Genomic DNA, 19903 nt, shown 5'->3' with positions numbered 1-19903 from the left:
TCTGTGTTTTTTTTTAATTGAGAGACTGTAGAGGTATTCTCTTGTAATGTCAACCCGACCTTGCATATGCACTTTTTACCCTTGAGTTGTCTCCTGCCTGACCTTGGCTGGATGATTCATCTTTCCCTAAAGGCACCATCTCACTGAGCCCTGCTTCCCTGCCTGTGTGGCAGGATGAATGTGTGCTGTCCCCAAGTTGTGACTTCTGCAATAAAGGAGTAACTGTCCCAGTTTTAAGCTGGCAGTGTGAGCAGTGTCCAGGTGTGGGCTTGTGGGCCTGTCGTGGTCACAGTGTTTTGTTTCTCTGCCCCACACATTCTGTTTTAACCCACTGTGCACAGGAGAACATCCCTGAAAGCTGCACGTCTGTGCACGCCTCAGATTTCATTTTAACTTGCCTGCATTTTGATGTAGCAACCAGCTGTTCAGCAGTTAGTAACAGGTAGGATTATCTTACTGCTGTCATCATTTTGCTGTGTCCTCAAGCTTCTCTCAACTTGCGTAATCGCTGCGCTGTTAAACCTCAGAGGCTGCTTTTCATTTGATGGAATGTATAGAGTATGATGTATCCTGGACATATGGATATTACTGCTGTGCAGCTTGTATTTGCTGTCCTCGCCTGGGTTCTGCTCACAAGTCCAAGGGTTCATTTCAAAACTGTTAATTTAGCTCCTAGTGAAATGCCCCAGCAGTGGGCAGGAGTAGTAGCAGCTTTCTGGTCGCCTGGACTGTGAGATTTGTGCACAGAAATACAAACGGGGAAGAAGTAATAATGGAATTTGAACAGCCTAATATGCTGTAATAAGGTAGAATAAGGCTATATGTAATTGGCCAGTAACAAATGTTAGTCTTGTTTTAGATCAGGAAGTAGTGGGGAAGCAGGAGCTTTGGGTAAGTTTTGCTCTCATTGTGTCTTCAGGCCAATTCAGATGAAAAGTCTACCTCATGGATGATAGTTGGGGTAAAGTAGAAAAGCTAATAAACTTCATGAAGCCTAAGAAAGTGGCATTTTTCACTTGGGCTTTTGTTGGTGAGTCTGAGTATGCCCCACGGTGAAGTTTTCTTTTCCTTTTTTGATTTTTTTTCTTCTTTTTACAGGAGAAAAAGTTTTAAAGCCTTCATTTTACTTATTTGTTAATGTATGTCTTCAGGTTTGTTAGACCAGATTGAGAGTACACGGTCTGAACCATGCATGGGGATCACGGCTTTGGGACAGTTCCAGATAGAGCAAAGCTGACAGTAGATCTGTGCTTAAGCAAACTTCAGCAGCCTTGCTTGGCTCACAAGGCTCGTACCTTGATGTGGTTCCCAGGCAGCTGTAGTGTGCTCTGCAGTTTACATATGACAGGATTATGATTTCATTGCTGTCAGTCTGAATTGTTCTGTGCTGTTTTCCTAGGAGTTGTTTCCACACTTGCAGAAGCCATGTTTATCCCAAGTGCAATTAAGTATTTTATTAATAAGATTTTAAGGGTTAGAGCAACTTACCAGGGAAGCCATAAGGGACAGTGTCACCTTTATTGTTTAATTTAGGATTAGCTGCCTTTGTGTGGGATGGACCTGCTTTCAGTTGCAGCTGTGAATTTGCTGAGGGAAGCCTTAGGTAAATGCTCTGATTTGTGCTGTTGAGGTGGTCAGAGGTGATGGTTTGCAGCCCATCAGATGTGCCAGTGCAGTGTCTGCTGTTAGAGCAGGTGCCCACCTGTCTGGGCTATAGTTACTGCAGGCTCTGGGACTTCATTTCCAGAGATACCTGAGTAATCAGCATTTCTAAATGCACCCAGCTGTAAAGTTGGCTACATTCTGTAACAGTGTTGGTGATCTTCACAAGCAGTTCACCTCTTTATTGTGTGTGGCGAGACGAAGGTTGATTCTTCTTATCTTTGGCAAGATAAAACGTGCCGGTTCTGATACTGAAACAGCTTTCTTCAGTCTCACTGTTAATTTTGGCAGAGCCAACCTGGTAAATCTGCTAAAACAAAGAAAATGCAGCAAGAGAGACTTTATTGTATTTGACCAGAAATAGAGTTTGACTTTCAGTTAATATCTAATTACAGGCTTAAACAGAAAAGTTAGAAATTACCTGTTCAGTATTTCAGTCTTGATGGATGCATTTTAAAACCTAAACTAGTTAGTGTGGTAAATCAAAACAGGACCAATGTGACCTAAGAATTATTGAGGTGAAATTTTGAGCTCCTGGCTTAGAAAATTGATCCTGTGAAATTGGATCAAGCGTGATAGGAATGAAAACCTAAAAACAGTTAAAACCTGAACTCCTACAAATTTCTTACTTTAAAAAGTGTTGGGGAAGCTGCTGTAGAGCCAAATGGGAATCAGCTTTTATATATTGCACTGCATGTGAAAAGTTATGTATCTTGGGTATTGCTATTGAAACAGAGGAGGTGATACCTTGTGTGCAACAGTGTAGGGATAGGCACTGAATGGAGTTTTTGGGTCTGCTGTGCATCCTAACAAAATGTATGATTTGCACAGAAATACATGTGCTGACTGCTTGAAACCTGCTTTCCAACATTTTCAGGTGTTTAGGGTTAGAATTGGAAAAACTATTAATTACAACTTGCATGCTCATGTAGGTGGTGCATGTTTGATCCCAGCCTTGATGCCTTTTGCACCTGGCAGTATCAGAGCATCTGCTCTTCTCCTTTACTGTAACAAATGTTTGTTACCAAGTCAGGAACCCAGCTGACCAAAATGGGGAAGGCAGAATTGTCCTTGTAAATGCATCACCATATTCTGGTTTATTAAAGTATCTTGCAAAGTCTTTTTGTGACTCTTTCTGGGGCCAGTGTGCAATTTGGACGGTTGCCTCCTTTTTCAGAAAGCAAAAGATAACTTGTAGTATGTTTTATTTGAGATGTTGGTTTTTTTCCTGCTTTTCCTGCTGCTCTTCCTGTGCTTTTTAATTCTATCCTGTGCTCAGCAGCAAGGGTGTGTTGTTTTTGTTCTCCCTGTGTTTTGTGTGGTGTTTGGTTGTCTTAAAATCATTCCTCCCTTGATAAATAAGCAGTTTTCAGAAGGGAAAAAAGGGCAGTGCAAGGTTAATGTTCAGCCTCAACCCAGTGTATATGTGAGTTTAATTTAAAAATGTTTGTGTATATAACATCAAAAGACTTCCATATTAGGAAAAAACCTCTCTAGCTAATTGGCTGAAGGAGTATCTGTAGAAATAATCACTTTGGGATCCAGTGTTTGCATCTTCAGTTAGTCTTTTCTGAAAGAGATGGATTCTACCCTCATCTGTGGATATAATTTCTGGTTTTAGTCTGAGCTGATTTAGTACAGCCAGTCTGCTGCTTTTATCTAGGTGTTGTATGAGTTACATCCCGTGCCTCTCATCCTAAAAGCCACACCTGTTGTTCTGGCAAAGCCTCTCACTTTGTCATGGCAGAGGCTGATTCTCTCTCTCAATGGAGGCACTCCACAACAAGCTCTTGATGTTCAAGAGCTTAAACTCAGAACTGCAGTGATATTGGCTGTTTGGGTAAATGTGTGCCTGAAGGGTGTGTGAGTGAGTAAAACCTCCTTTATTTGATATCTTGCAGACTGGAACAGTGTGATTTTCCAACTAAAACCAGAATGCTGGGATTTTGCTGTCTTCTTCCATCAGCTTTTTAATTTATTTTTTTTGAAGTTGAAATGGAAAGTGGCCTAAGCAACGTCTGACTGGTATTTTCCTGCTTGAGAACACAACCAAAAACTGGGCAAAGCTTTTGTTTGGAGAACAGGAATGCTGCTTTGCTATGTTAAATAGAATGTAAGATTTGATTTCTGAAGAAATAATTATTTAGTTGGTTTTGTCTGTTTTTGGTACAGGTTATTAATGCTGCTTTAGCTCTTGCTGCCAGACCAAAAAGTCAAGTTGTGAAAAACAACATGGAGATGTATAGGAGTACGTGGGAGAATCACATCCGTGTTCTTACTGAAGCTGTGGATGATATAACAAGTATTGATGATTTCCTTGCTGTATCAGGTATGATAATTTTCAAAATCTAGCTGTTGTTTTATATGCTTTAAAAACTTTTCATCACTTTCCAATAGGAAACCAGTGGAAGATGGGGCTTTATAATGATTTGTGAAACCATTGCTGCTATTTCACATGTCTCCAACCAGTGCATATTCCTGCTGTGCACAGTGTAGAGTTGGGCAGAAGTCCCTGGGGCTGACCAGGCGGGTGTGACAGGGGTACATTATCCATCCCCACAGCTTCATCTGCCTCTGCAGTTTCAGATCCTCTCTGCAGCTGTGAGAAGTCTCTGAGGAAAGGAAGTGCGTATCCCTGTGCATATATCTCCAACAAGGGGTTCTTGTGATACGCTGTGTTCCAGTTACTGTGGAATGCACAGTACAATTTCTGGAATTTTCAGTGCCACAGATACTTGTCACCCAAAATGTACTTTTATAGATCTCTTCAGTGAGGAAGCTTTGGGTAGTAAACTGTATTTACTGAAGCAGTGAATGTCTTCAGCATTTAAAAAGAAGACAGAAAACAGTTGTTTCTCTTTTTGCAATTTAAAGATCCCAGTTCTGAGGAACTGGGAACTTTTCCTCACTGAGGAAAAGTATTTAACAAAAGCATTTCGGTTGCCCAGTGCCTGTTTGTTGTGTTGCTCCAGCTAAAATACACCTTCACATGCATAATTTAGAAATCTTTATATTGTGAAGCACATGTAAATTTTGTATAATTCTCCTTTTTTGATTTCTCTTAAAGTTGCGTAACTTGGAAGGGAAAGAGAAGTTAATGTCATCTGCCTTAAATGTGGTTTAATTTCTGTGTGTCTGTATGGTCAGTGGGCCCTGTGCTTGCCCATTCTCTTTGGGCTTAGTTCCATTAGTTAGTAGTATTTGGTTTATGCAGCATCACCAGGGTGTGGCTATTCAAGTGCAGACAGCGTGAGCACAGGCCCTTGGTGAGTGTGCTGGTGTGGGATACAGACTTTTCCTGGGGGCATGGAGATTCTCCTTGCTTTGCAAGGTCAGCTGGTGTACCTGAGTGACTTTGGTCTGAGTGTAGAACTTGCTGCAAGTAGTGTGGCTGAGATATTAATAGCTGCTCTCCTGTGTGTATCTCAGCATCTTTGTACAGCGAAGCATAACCTGAGAGTTGTTTTCTCCCAGTGTTAGTTAGCATTTGATGGAAGTGCTTTATGAACCTGCCTCTTGCTTACAGTGCAAATGTTCCGTTTCTGAAATTTCCTGAAATTTATGCAGGTATTGCTAAAGCTGTTAATAAAGAGATGAAACAAGTCAATTGCTAATGAATAAAATACATGAAGCTCTTTAAAACTCAGGAGATTTTGTAGTAGTAAGCCTTCTGTCAGATTCATTGAGCTAAATGATTCTTTTTATCCATACAGCTATGATTCATTGAAATGGCACATTTCATAGTTTGTTTTTTTTTTTAATTCTTGAAGAATAAAATTAAGCATTCTAATAATTGTGTGAAAGAAAAATCTGTCATTGGGCAGCTGCTCATTTCACAGAAGACTCCTGGCTCTTTAGTATATTTCTGTTCTTTAGTTGAAAACAGTTGAATGATTGACAATATTTCACAGTAAGTGAAAGCAGAAACAGATTCAGGTAGCACTGATGCGTAGGCCTACATGCCATGAGGTCCAAGAAAGGTAAACACTGCTGTATTTGCTCTAAACTGTGTGTAGAACATCTTCTGTAAGCTTTGGTAGAACCCTTTGGCACATGTTAATTTAATTTGTTTAAGCTTCCAAGCGTCATGCTTGTTCTTAAGTGCTCTGTTGAGAAGGTGTTTCTCTATGGCAGTGCCACCATTTTGCTTTGGGAAGGTTTTTTTACTCATTCACGAACAAAGAAGTAATTATTAGGAGTAATCGTAAGGAACAGTGCAATCCACTTTTGGTTTACTCCACTGGGTATTAGCTCCATTACTGTGTTCTGAGGGATTAAAACGTTCATATACTGCTCTGGCTAAATAGAAAGGTTAGAAAGGTAATGGAAGATGGTATCTGCCCTTTTTTGGAAATTACTTGGTAATTAGGAAAGATAAAGTGCATTGAGGATTTTGCATCGTGTTTGAAAGGAAACACATTCCAGAACCTGTATTTAATGGCCCTATTTTTTCTACAGATATTAGCATTGTACATCTCATGCCAACATGGGCATTGTGGGCGAGAAATGCCTTTTGAAATGACAGATTCCTTTGGAAACAGATTCTGTGCTTTGCCAACGAATCAGCTCCTCATGTGTGAGCTGGAGTTGCTGAGCTTGCAGATGCTGAGGAATCCTGAAGGGTCAGAATTGCATTCAGAGTTACAGGACACTTTTTAGGGAATACAATAAACACATCTTCCCTAGTGGTTCTGGTGACCCAGAACTTTCCATCATACAAGAGAATTGCCTACTTTCACGTTCATTTTAAATTTCTTCTCTAACTCATTGAGGGGTGAGATATTTCTGACATTCCTGTCTGTCCCGCTGGCACTCAGGGAAGGAGATTTGTGAGCATTTGGAAGGTTGGCTGTCTTTTGTCTGCTTGGGTTTTTTATGGTTGTGGTTTTTTGTTGTTGTTTGTTGTTATTTTGGTTTTTTGGGTTTTTTTTTGTCTTTGCTTCTCAGATTCTTGCATCTTTTTGAAATTGGTTATTTTTTTTTGTTTCAGTTGTGTTTTATTCTTGCTATTTATATATGGTACTTTATTCAAAGGACAGTTGCACTACAGAACCAAAAAAAAGATGAAATCAGGTCTCTACAAGTGAAAAAGAGGTCTGATTGCAAATAGTTGGAGGTCTGTTCCTTATAAAGGAAAGGAAGAGTTAATGACTTGTGTAAAAAAAGAAAGTCATTGTAATTATGAAACATTATAAATGATGATACTGTTGTTCATAGATTTGTTACACCTTGTAGGAACAGAGAATCAGTCTCAGCCTGTCGGTTTTGGATAGTTAATTTATGCAGGGAAGAATGTGGGTGTTAATCTTTACAACCCACTGACATTAAGTTTAAAAATTACTGTCATCCATTTATCATGATGGTGTGAAGTCTACAGATTCATAAATTAAAATGTGCTGTTGCATTTGATGCATGAATTTCCAGGAAACAGGTTTTGTTACGCTTGTAATTGCATTCATGTTGGTAAATCTGAAGTTTTATCCTCAACTCTGCTTTTGTAAACTGACTCTTTAGTGTCTTCTCCCTCATACAATTAGCCTGAAATGGAGTTTGAGGCTTGTTTCCTAATGTTGATTCTTCTGTGTTTAATACTCTTTTATTCAAAATTGCCTTAGTAAACCTAGTGGATGTAGGTAGAAAATCTGAAATGTCTGTATTTCCTTCCTTTGTATATCTGGCCTCTTCTTATGATGGTGTGAAATTGTAATGGCAGGCTAATTGCAATTAGTAAGTATTTAAATTTTATCATGTGTTAGAAAAGTAAGAAAAGACTTGGATCTTTTAGTCCCAGAATTAACTTTTTCAAGGACCATATAAATAAGATCTGGAGTGGGTTTATATACACAATATTCTCAGGACCTGTGTTTTTGGGTTTTTTTTCCCTTTTCTGTTGTCTTCTGGAAGAGCTTGCAATGACAGACCTGTGTGCTACTTCTGTGTCCTTCTCTTCATGTCCTTGCCCAAACTAAGATTATTTCATCAGCTGGGCTTTCTCTTCAGCCTCCTCTCTGCTGTCTTGAGTTTTGCTCTGTCATATTTATAATATCACAATGCTTACGTTCCTTTAATAGTAGCTCCTCTTTTGCCAAAATGGAAGTGCCTTGTTTTCATAAAAACGTTTCCTTGTTAATCTCTTTTCTCATTCCTACTCATGTTTGAGTAAGTTTGTCTTCAAGTTCAGTCTGCAAGTGACACAGAGCCTTTTTCTGTTGTGTAAAATGAAGTCTATCCTCTCTGCCCTTCTATATACCTTCTTAAAATACAATTTGTCTGAAGTGCATTTTGTTCCTTGTAATTGCATCAGCACTTTTAATTGAGCTACTTTTAAGGTAAATGCATTCCAAACAATGGTTAACAAGTCATTAGGCACTGTGAGGTTTTTGTCTGATGTCCAGTTTGTTGTTTCCCCACCAGCAGTTTTGTTTGCTGCTCTTTACTTGATGAAGTCACAGTGAGTGCAGTGACTTACATTTCTGCCGCAGGTGAGGATTTGTGTAATTCCCCCCTGCAGTTTCCACTGCTAAATTGATACTGGCAAAGGTGGCCACAGGCCAAAAATCCATCTGCACCGGAATCTGGAGAGTCTGCCACTCTTAGGGCTGTGAACAGAACAGGATTTTATAATGTATCCACAGGTGCCCCCACACATTAGCTCCTTACAGGAACTGGCCTGAGGGGTCTTAAATAGGAAAAGGCTTCAGAGACTGCTGCAGAAGTTCTGTGATAAGATTAAGGATCATTCACGATAACTTGAGAAGGTCAAATGGAGTAATATTTTTATTGAAGAATTGAGAGCAATCAGTGTCTCCTGACAAGAAGAGCCATAGTTCACTTTGCTATGGTAGTCTTGTTCTGGGATGATGGACAGACTTTCAGAGCAGATCCAGGGAAACCTTGCACATTTCTCCCACCAAATGGATTGGCCAGATACGTTTCCAATCTTGTAATCTTTACCTTGGAATCTAAAAATTTCGTTTTTCCAAGCATGGTAGGAAACAGTATGATGCCATTGTGTCAGAACAAAAGTTGCCTTTTAATGTAAGCCTGTGCCATCATAAACTTAATTCTAATTCAAGGAAAGCAGCAAAAGATTGGATGTTCAGTAAAGCCGTTGGAGAAAATCCTTTTTGTGGGGGCAGTTTTATGGCCATCAACAAGAACAAGAGCTAAGGCACCATATTTTTGACTGCTTTTGTTTGATTTGAGTGAAGATTTCTCAGTTAAACATGAGCAAAAATAATCAGGAAAAAGGAACCTACCTTATGTATTTTATCCACAGGCCTATTTCTAAAGATGTAATTTACCAATGTCACAGAGGGAGCAAATAGCCAGCTTTGCTTCTTCCCCCAGCATTTACAGCTCCAGGTCTGGAGCCCCAGCTGCTGCTGCTGCAGTTCCTACTGCTGGGAGAGATCTTCAGTAGTTGATTAGGAAAGAGTGGGTCAGGTGGGCTTTGTGACCGTGTGGTGTGTACGAAATGGCAGAATTAAAGACTAATAGGGATTAGAAGAGAGCTCTGGAGATTCTCTACTAAAGCATCTTGTGCAGAGCAGGGCAAACTTCCAACATCCTACAGAAATTTAGTGTGAAACTTCTTCAGTTATATGTGGTCCAAATCTTGGTTGTAGCTTGTTCTTAGCTATTATTGTACAAGAAAGCTTAAGCAATCCAACACTGAACTAGTATTAATCCACTGCAAGAAAATGTAAAAAAAGTCTACTTGGCAAATCCCTTCTCCTGGTTGCATCACTAAGAGAAGAATGAAGTACATCTGAATCACATCAATTAAGAGTAGATTCATGTAAGTGTATTTCTGTAAGAGGTTTTTTTGGAGGATGGAGAATGGGGACCTAGTGCTTTGTTATTTCTGTGTAGTACTAAACCAGTTGAACCCTTTTAGGAAAGATTCTGACAAAAACCTCTTGGTTTGTTGAACTGATTCTTGGCTGGATTGCACAGAAGTCAGTATCTGTTCAGTGAAGTTCTTCTCCAAGCTGTTCCTGGCTTTAAGGGTTACTTTTGGTTTTTGTTGCATTCTTTGGAGGAGCTACATGAGATGGACTTCTGTGTCTCAGCTCTGTTCCTGTGTATATTGCTGGTGTTCTTTGTAGGCTTTATGGCATTAATCACAAACAGACATTAACATAAAACAGCTGAGTGAAGTTTGGGCTGTTCTTGGCTCGTACTGCCCTGCACTCAGGCACCATTGACTGCACTGAACAGTTGTCACTCTTGCCACACTTGATCCCTAAGAGACCTTAAGTTAGACAGTTGCAGGCTTTTCATAGAATCATCTCTGCATTAGTGTCAACCCAGTGTTTGTTATGAATCATAACTTTTTTAGAAAAAGTAGTTCTTAAGTAGGTGATTTTATTTTTTTTTACCAAGTCTGCTGAGCATTTCTTCCTCCATCTCCAGCTGAATACATTTCCAAATTTTAGTCTTCCTTGTTTTTGTTTGGTACTCAGTGGGCAGAGAGGCTCATTTTGGGAGAGTTCTGGATGATACAGTCATTCTCTCCTACATAAGAAAACGCTTACTGAGATTAGACTAATATAAAATGTTATTAATTCTCCCCTTGATCTTCCAGTCTGATGTATTTCCTCTTGGTAGCTAGATTTTTTCAAATATGTAGCAGATCTGTAGCATTATCCAATTTTGTACAATGGAGGCAGACCTTTCCCCTATTTCTTCAAAATTACTTTGCATCAGTCATTTTTTTTAAAAAAACCAACTAGTGTCCGTTTAGTTTGTCTGCCTTTTCATATCCCTAAATGCAATTACATGCAAGTACTTTTCCAGGTTTTATTATATTCTCTGAATATCACCCAGCCATCCTTATCTCTGCCCTGTGGTAGTTACTCTGTTGTTGAACTGTTCTTCATTCCCCAGTGTCACATTCTGTATAAAGGTGTTTCTAAGAAATAACTTCCTTGATGCTGGCATCGTATTCATTTATCCATGATTGTGTCATAGTCTACCCAGTGCTGGGTTTTTCTCCCCCAGAACCTCAGATAATCTGAAAGAATAATTTATAGTTGCCATAGGAGGCAGGCAGGCAGGATGGAAACAGGCCAAGAAATGAAGGGGGTGTTAATATCTTTTTGTTACAAGTGAAAGGAGGAGAAAGCCCTGGGGTTTTAGTGTAAAACCCCCTTTTCTTGTTTGCAACAAAACCAGCAAACTTCAAGCTAAAAATAGCTTAATTTAACTTAATCTCTGATGTTCTGAGAGAGGAGGGTGCAGAGCAGCAGAGGTGGTTAACATAACCTCTGTTCACTGTGTCTGCTAAGCAGTGGTCCTGCTTCTTTTAGGATCTGTGATCCTAAAGGTCACACATCAGCAAACTGCATCCAAGCTAAAGTGGTAGTTACTCTGGAAGAGCCTGTCCATCCCTACACATTCTTCTCACGTGCCATTGGAAGTTGTAGATATGCTCAGAAATTTATTTAATGGCAAGTGCTGAAATTCAGGTTAAAAGTTCTGAAAGGTTGTATCCAGTGTTGTAGCATTTTGAAGTTTAGAAACCTTTTTACAAGTGATTTCTCCTGATTTTATTCCTAAATTTGCTTGGTTCTTTCAGTGTGCTTTTCCATGAAAATTTCTCATTTCTTTCCTCTTCCACACCAAAATCTAATTTCTTTCCTTTGAAGTTTATATTGTAGAATTTCTAGTGTCCTTCCTTCTTTCCTCCTTTTCTCATTAAAACTAAATGAAAGAGCCTTCTGCAAAGTGCGTGTGGGTAGGGTAGAGTGGTAAAATTTTAATGCTTTGTCTGCTAATTTAAGGGAGCCACTTGCAAACAGCACATTACATCTTTTTTTTTGGTTTTTTTTTTGGATGCACTTTATTGTGTTTTGGTTTTATTCAGTGATTCAGGAATGCTTGTTAGTGTTCATTGTGCTGAACAGCTACACTAAGGCTGCATTATGGAGCGTGGTAGTCTGAGGTTAGTGCAGTTCTGTGCTTCTACAGGCACAGCTTTATGTGCCTCACTGGTCACTTGTTTTTTGTCAGAATGCACAGGTCTGCTCAAGTCAGATACAAAGTGTTGGGTGTCATCTGGGCTAACCAAAATAGATAAGGTAATAATGCAGTAATTTTCATCTTTGTGGGTACTGAAATACACTGGACTCTGAGATGGAGAGATCCAAGGGGCTCCCTAGGGCTTGTTTGTAGAGCCAAGATCACCCTTCCTTCGTGACATTGCCACATCTTTTATTATGTTAAAAAAACAGCACTTCTGTGTATGGTGAGGCCAGGTCTCAGCATGGAGGTATTAATAGCATTAAGTTTTAGATTTTGACCAGGCTGTTTCACATCACTTTGAACAGTTTTAGTCATTCTGATGGCAATCTGGACATTTGAGGTCACTCAAACTGCAAAAGACACTGTAAATACTTGGGCAGGGAGTAAGGGAATGATTCAGATTTCTGTCTTGCTTACCTCTCGTGATATAATTTGTTTTCCACCGGTGGTTTAAAGTTCTGCTTCAGTTTATTACCACTTTTCCAGTCCATGTAGCATGTTTACAGATAAATACATCACAAAAATTGCCAATTACAGATTCGCCCTTAGCATAGCAATGGAGATCCTGGGGAAAAAAACCCAAACCAGCAAGATGCTATTCAGAGACTTAAGATTAAATTCGATGTTTTTATGCTGGCCTTCTGGCACCTGCAATAGCAAAATGCCATGCCTTGCTTTTTGTAGGAGAATAAGCATAAGAATCTAAGTAGAGATGTATGCACTTAATTACAGTTCCAACAGGAAGGTAAATTACATGGTGGATTTCAGTAAGTTTTAAATCAGGTTTACTCAGCCTGACTGTAATGTGCTTCAGGATAAATATGAATTTGCTAAACTTAAAAAATGGTTAAGCTCCCTCTTCATTGTTCTCACCTGGCCTGTAAGAAAATGGCCTTGAATTTTTCCTTTTTAATCAGGACTAAGAGCTGGATCTGTGTGTAGGTGATGCAGCTCTTAGCTGTTAATGACCTGCCTGGAAATTCTGTCAAAACCATCATACTGCTTTGTCCTCTCTGGGAATGCCCTCTACTTCTCCATACACTTTCTTTTAAACTCTTTCTTCCACAACATTATAATAGCTGTCATTTCGACAACGTAGGGATGTATCTTGTGGAGGTGGAGGAGGTTTAGTTCTGCTGCTTGCTAAAATGGGTATTTCTAAGTGGAAGTAAGGACAAGAACTATTTGCAGAATCTTAGAATACCTGATGGTAAAGATATATCTTTGGGAAATCACAGCATTATTTGCCTTTAAGTACTGTTGAGCTGGTGTGTTTCTAGTTTTATTAATTTGCTTCAGAAATTTCTGTGCTCAACTGCAGTAACCAATTTATAGGTCAGGTCAGTATTTTATGTTGGCTTTGGGGTTTTTTTCATTACACATTTGAGTTCATTGGCATTGAGCTGGTTTGCTTAATTCACTGATCACTTGGTGCTGTGATTCCGTGTTCAGTTCTTTGTTGTCAGTTTTGACTGCCTGGAATGAGACAAGACAAGAAAAATTCCCTCTGTTATTACTTCAGTACTCTCCTTTTATATTACTTTTGAAGGCTTTGAATTACACTATTTCAGAGCCAATCCCTGTGGAAATGCTGGCTTACAGAGTTGGGAAGACTGTCTGCTTGTTTCTGCCCCTTGTTTTGTCTCTTGTAAGGAGTAACACCAGTAAATCTGTCATTTATCCTATGCCATCTCAGCTCTCGGGGAGTAGCAGTTGAGAGCCTTTTGGAAATCCAGCATGCAGTTACCAGCTGCAGTGCTTATCTCACTCCTCCCTGGTGCCTCCAGTTTGTGATTCACAGCTTTCTGCTCTACAGAGCTACTTGGACTCTTCTTCATTTTGTACTATTCCCATCTCTCTCTCCTCTTTTATACAGTGGTTTATACCAGCTTGCCAGCAGAAACACCTTTCTGATTGCCTTGAATTCCTCCCAACCACCTCAAAAGTCAGCACCACAGTAATCTATCTTTCTTACTCTCTTATTACAATAAATAGAGCTTGTGATGCTCCATGTCAAAACAGATAGTTCAACGAGTCATTTTCAGTTTTCTTTAGAGGAATGTCTTCTTCCGACAGATTTGTTGATGTCACGATATCCATTGTGTTTTAATTGAAAATCTTGCATTGTCTCCTGCCTCCCTTCGATATCAGTATCCTGTGTCCTTAGCTCAGAAGTAGCTTGCAGTCCTGATACGGTGATTTAAATGCAAATTGCTCTAGCAGCACTCCTGGCTTAGACTCAAGGGCAAACGTTACAATGTGTTATGCTTGTTAGGCAGTGGTTGTGTTCTTAGGGACTGCTTGGTTATGCCATGTCCTAGCCAGCAGATCTGACTATGTGCCACAGGCTGATTTTGGGAACCGTTCTGGCAAGTGTTGTCCCATGAAAACCTGCTGTTTGAAATGAGTATTTTCTAAATCGACATTTTCTGTGCTTGTTAGCGAGGTTATGGTGGGAGTATTTTAGTGCTGAACTTCTGGAGAGCTGTAGAAGGCAAGAGTGAATGGGATGCACGAAGTGACTGAGCAAGTAGGCAGGACTAAGGAGCTGGGTAGTGCAGTACAGCAGTGGACTTGGCATTTCAGTGACTTGAGGTTTCCATCTAGCAACTGAAATTTCATATTGAATTCCTGCTCTGTTCTTACTGAATTTCAGTAAGTTGCTGCTGAGACCTTGTTAGCTGAGATTAGTTTCTCATCACAAGCTTTGCAAGCTACTGGCATCTTCCTCAAAAGTTTTGAAGGCTGATGCATTTGGAATTCACTTTGTATGGGATTTGGCTGAGTTGAGATTTGGCAGCCTTTGAAGCATGGTGTAAGATGCATGGGTTTGATGGAGATTTGGAGTAATTTTTTGTGTGTTTATTTCCTAACAGGCTGCTTGCTAATGGCTTTCCAGCTGCAGCTGTGGCAGTAGCTTTTAATGGTTTTGTGCAGCTTTGCAGGAATTGTTTTGCTTGCTTTTTGTAAGGAGGCCTACTGGAAACGTATACAAGTGTTCCCAAGAACTGGTATGAAAATAATCACAACCAAATAGTAAGGGAAGATTTTGGTCAATGGCATTAAGAGTTTAAGGTGACAGTGCTACCGTGGCGCAGAATGCGGGACTGTGTTTCAAGGATAAGATAGAAAATCTTTATCTGGGAGAGCAGGTTCCAGTTGTGTTGTAGTTCTGAAACTGGAGTGTGCTTTTATTACTGGAAGCAGCATGTCAGATCTGGCTGTTGTTTCAAGGTGAAACATGAGAAAACAGACTTGCAGATGTGCACAAGATGAGCAGAAGCTGACTGTTGATGTATTCGCTGAAGGTCCCCTCTTGTGAAGCTGTTATCAAGCACTAGCATAGCAGGGAGTTTTCTTGATCATCCAAAGGCAGCCTACCTTTGGAACCTCCAGCAGCTGGATAGGACATGTGCTCGTTTGCTACAAAGCTGGGAACCCTTAGCACTTGGGGAGGAAAAAACCAGGTATGAAATCAGAGTGCTAATTGAGTACGTGGGGTATGCAAAGGCTGACTTAGGCCCTGACTTCTGTTGCCCCTAAGTTCAGCAGATACATCAGATTTGGTCGCAGAAATTTGGTGGATGGTAGTGCAATAAAACCAAGCTCACCTCTCAAACTTAGGTCCTCTGAAACTGCAACAAGTTGAAAACAAACCAGCAGCACCTGTCCTCCACCAAGACCAAAAATGGTACCAGCCTAGACTTCCGTGGGAAAACTGATCTAATGAGGAGGAGGCAGCTTTTCTCTCTGCAGGTGAGAGGTAACTCCTCAATCACAAACAATGCAATTTGCAGAGGACTATCCACCAGGAAAACAGACACAAAGTTTGTCACAGCTTAAAAGTTACCATTTCTGTAGGGAGACTTGGGAGTTTCCTACCCCAGTTGTCTCATCAATGAATTTTTTTCTGTTAACACTCACCCCTTGGTGCATTGGTTGTTGTGTGTTGAAAAGTATTATTAGGTGTTGATCACATGCTTACTATAGCAGGTACAAAACTGTAACAAGAGAATATTACCATAATTACCATAAAGTCGGTATTTTCACCCGAGCAATTATCTAGCAGTGGCAGATGGCTGTTATCTTTTAACAATATTTTATAGACCAATGAAATAGCCACCATTTAACATAATAGTCTGCTTTGTTGCACACACTGTGAAACAGGGGACACAAAGCTCTCCAATTTTACACCCCTGATCTTGCAGAAGGAAATGGATGATATTACCACATTAGTTAATTCTCCCCTCTGCCCACCAGAGGAAATGAAATCTTTTGAAGGTGACGAATTGTCCAACCTTCCAGCTGATGCAAAGACAGACACTGAATATTCCCTAGTAATTACAAATTTCTTCTTATGCTGTTTGGTCCAGAGTGGGAAGATTGCCAGCTCTTCATTCTGTAGCATCTGCCCTGAAATTATGAACTAGGTTATATCAGCTGTGCATTGATTTGTAAGGTAGGTGCTATGAGCTATTTCCCTGTAATCTGGCTAGTTATTTCCGTGTTCCAAAGACTTTTCATTTCTAGTGACATAAGTCTCAGTCTAATTCCTGACATAAACTAATCCTTCAGATAATCCCTTACTGAGAAAACATGCCTTTGCCATTTTAGACTTAAAGACTCATGATTTATTGAGGCCTTTCTGAGTTTTTAAGAAATATTTTCATGAAGTTAGACAATATTTTAGCTAGATTTGGATTCTGAATGCAGAATTTAGAAAGCAACAATAAATTTTCTATTTCCCAGCCATAGAAGGGCAGAAAACAAATTTATTTATGTCCTATTTAGGGCCAGCTCATATTTCACCTGGGGCAATAAAAGTGCAGACTTCAGTTCTTCTCTTTTGGCAGAGGAAATGATATGGAAAATTGAATCTCGACTTTCACAGCACTGAGAATACAACTTTTTATTTATTTATTTATTTATTGCAATTTTTATGTTATTTTTTCCCTTTGTAGCTTTTATCTGCTTTTATTAATTGGGCATTTAAGCAACTCTGCATTGAAACCGGGCAGGAGGGTGAGGCACAAAAGACCAAGCAAAGGCTTTTGGAGCATTTTTATAACACAGTCCTCTGCTTACATGCTGAAGGAAAATGCTGTCCTGTAGTTCAGCATTCTCCCACAGACAGTTCCAGCAGGCTGCTGCAAAACTAATGGTAATGAAAAAACAAAGGAGAAAATTGCCAGGAAAAGTCTCTCCCCTTCTGTAGGTCAGGGTCTCCTGAAAAAAGAAGCCTCACAGAATTTTTACCTGAGGTTTATAAAAGTAACAGAAAGGGAAACTGTCTCCTGTAATTTTTGAGAGGGAATGTTCTGAGGAGAATAATGAATGCTCTGGCTGTGCAGTGTGGTGGAATGAAGGGAACAGGCCCAGGCTGAGTATAAAGAAAATGGTTATGCTGCGTATTTTTTGAGCTGGCTGCCACATACTGAGGGAAAATGTGACAGGATTTTATAAGGCAAATGATTCTCCATTATCCCTTAGCTAAAATGAAGAGAGAAAAGTAATTATTACATCTAAGGTAACAAGCTCAAAAGAAAAGCCTAAATGAAGGCTGCCAGTCTGTGGCAAATGTTCAGAGCAATTGTATGTCACAGTCTGTAAAAGGCCTTGCTGCTGGGGAAGGGCGTGTTCCAGTCCTTCGGGAGCCTGCTATGCCTCTGCTCTTCTTGGCCAGCAATCCTCACTGCTCTTCCTTCTCCATCACACAGTCCTGAAACATGGGACATGAAGGTCTAGTCTATCCTGCTGCTCACAGCTGGCTCCGTATTGTATTCAGAACAAGAACAACCTCCTTGAGCTCTTTGTGAATGGTGAATCCCATGGTCCTTGCAGGGATTCCCCATCTGTCCCACCCCAGTCCTCAGCAGCTTCATTTTGACTGTTACGGCTCATTTGCCACCCTCCCACTGAAGAGGTGAAAAACCAGGGCAAATTAACCTGTTAATGCAGAATTAGGGTTATGTGGCAATGTTTTTCTAGAATTCACTAAAATTTAAATACCTAAAAAGCATTGACAGAGGAGAAGGATGTATGCAGATTACCTCATGGCTTCTTGGATCTGTCTGGAAGTACTTAAAATATTTACACCTAATACAGTATTAGCTACTCTTTGGAGCAATTTAGCAAACCTGGGTGAATAAAGCAGGTTAGTTGAAGTAGGACTTGCTATAGAAGAGGAAATGGGGACTATTTGTCAGTCCCCACATTTGTGAGCAGATTTAGGAGATCATAGAGTGGTCTGGGCTTGAAGGGGCCTTGAAACTCATCTAGTCCCAGACCCCAGCATGAGAATTGTAATGTAAATAACTGCACATGGAAGTATCAGTCTCCCTGCTGTAGCTGAGACAGAAAAAGGTTTCCTAGAAAAAGGTTTGCTGCCTCATGTTGGCCAGATGGCATTCTGGTCATTGTTATCAGGGGTTAATGTGGTCAAATTAAGGTTGAAGAGGTTTATTCCATTGTACTTCTCAAAGTTGAAGTTGATGAATTTGTTAAGGTAAATTACTCTCTTGGAAGAAATTCTGTGGTTTTGGTTATAGCTTCTTTGGTGAGGATAGTGCTCTTCTAGAAGATAATTGTTAATAACATGATTACATGGGTTATCAGCATAAAATTATCTAGGTTCATAGCTGAAGCATGCCTAGTCTGAGTAAAATTTGCATGTTCATTCTGGAATTTAGTAGCAGTTGAAAAGGAGTTTGTGGTTACAGTGATTTCTAAGGATTAAACAAGGATGCTCTGTTTTATTTACTCTCCAGTGTCTCCTCTTTCCTGTCTTGCTACCATTCCCAATTCTTTGGTTTTCCCGTCTGGTCCTACAGAGTCACCAGCGTTTTAGAGACTACTGATACATTAAAAGTTCTATGTTGCCTCTGTACACAGTTGAGGGTAAGTATGAACCATCTCCTGTAAGTTTAGAATAAAAACGGAGCTAAGCATTCTTAGGTGATTGTAGGCAGAGAAGAGAAATGGGCACCTGGGTCCTTGCAGACCTTTCTGTGTGTGTGTAGAGGGTGAGGTGGATTGTCCTAAAAGCAGTGATTCCTTTGGCCCACACAAGAAGGGTGTGTTGAGGAGGGCTGGGTTTGGGCTGAGCTCCGTGAGTGTCTGGAGGGAAGGGTTTCCTTGGGCTCACAGCCCAGGGGACAGCTCAAGTCTGCAGATGGACAAGTGTCCCCTGCCCAGCTGTTGTGTGGACACTTTTTCTGCCTTCCCAGTGTTCGTGCTTCCAGGTCTGCTTCTTGTCTGCCTATGCTCTCTCCAGATCCTTCCCTAGATCCAAATTGGCCTGTGTGCTTTCCCTGTTTTCAGGGCTCTCTGGGCTTGGCTTGTGTAAAGCTTTAGGAGAGGAGAGACACTGAAACGTGCTGAGAGTGTGCTTCCTTCATTTCAGCAAGGTTCTGGGATACATCTGGATGCTGAACAGGGAAGCTGACAGTCCAGAAACCCGGCCGAATTTTGTGCCCAGGAAACGGAGGACAAGGGTTGAAGTAGTTAGCATCTCAAACCAACCAAATCTTATTGTAATCATGTTAAAAGGAATGAGGGAAAGAGATTAAGCTCTGGAAAGGATTAATACTACTGTAACATTCTCACTCATGCAGGGAGAGAAATTTTTCTGTAATCTGAAACCTTTGTCAGCCAGTTAAACTGATAATTTTGGGCTGCCAACTCTGTAATTAGTAGATACTTATTTAAGACTTATTTTTATACTTTCTATTTTCGTGGTGATGTGGCAGAGAATTTTGGGTGAGTTTGGTTTTACTGTGTGGATTGGGTTGTTTTTGTTGATGGTTTTTTTTCTGTGAGTTTTTTGTGGGTGTTTTTTAGCTTTCATGAGTTTAGATACTGACATTCAAGATTCATTCATGCATATGCGAATGAAAATGAACCTTAAGGAGAAGCTGCCAACTCAGTCAATGCTTTGTTCACCCTAAGGTAAAATTTGGAAGAAATACACACTTCAGTTAGTATTTTCTGGGAACAGAACTGAAGCCAGTTTTTCAGACTACAGGTTGAAGTTTCTAAAAGTATGAAGTAATGTGTCTGTTTTCCCTGAAAAATAATCTGTAGGGACCCGCTCAGATAATGGTAGATCCTGAAGAACATTGCCTAGGGGGGTACCTTTATGCTATTCCCTCTTTTCCTTCCTCACAGTCAGCTTCCATTCTTTTTCTTCTGTTGTCTTCTAGCTTTTGGCTTG

General features: G+C 40.2%; 1 protein-coding gene across 12 annotated transcripts in view; it reads left to right on the top strand.

The window, feature by feature from the left end:
• The window catches only part of CTNNA3 (catenin alpha 3), a 394943-nt gene that overhangs the window by 274286 nt on the left and 100754 nt on the right, over positions 1–19903 (top strand). For all 12 annotated transcript variants that reach the window (XM_088059440.1, XM_088059438.1, XM_088059441.1 and 9 more), the window contains one exon: positions 3835–3991. In XM_088059440.1, coding sequence (XP_087915566.1) covers positions 3835–3991 — 157 coding nt within the window. The remainder of the gene's footprint in view (positions 1–3834; positions 3992–19903) is intronic.

The sequence above is a fragment of the Pseudopodoces humilis genome, chromosome 9 (assembly GCF_049639895.1).
Source record: "Pseudopodoces humilis isolate 2021_Gansu_Grassland_sample_001 chromosome 9, ASM4963989v1, whole genome shotgun sequence".
NCBI classification, from domain to species: Eukaryota; Metazoa; Chordata; class Aves; order Passeriformes; family Paridae; genus Pseudopodoces; species Pseudopodoces humilis.
The sequence above is the reverse complement of the archived record's forward strand: the minus strand, read 5'-3'. Positions and strand labels throughout refer to the sequence as shown.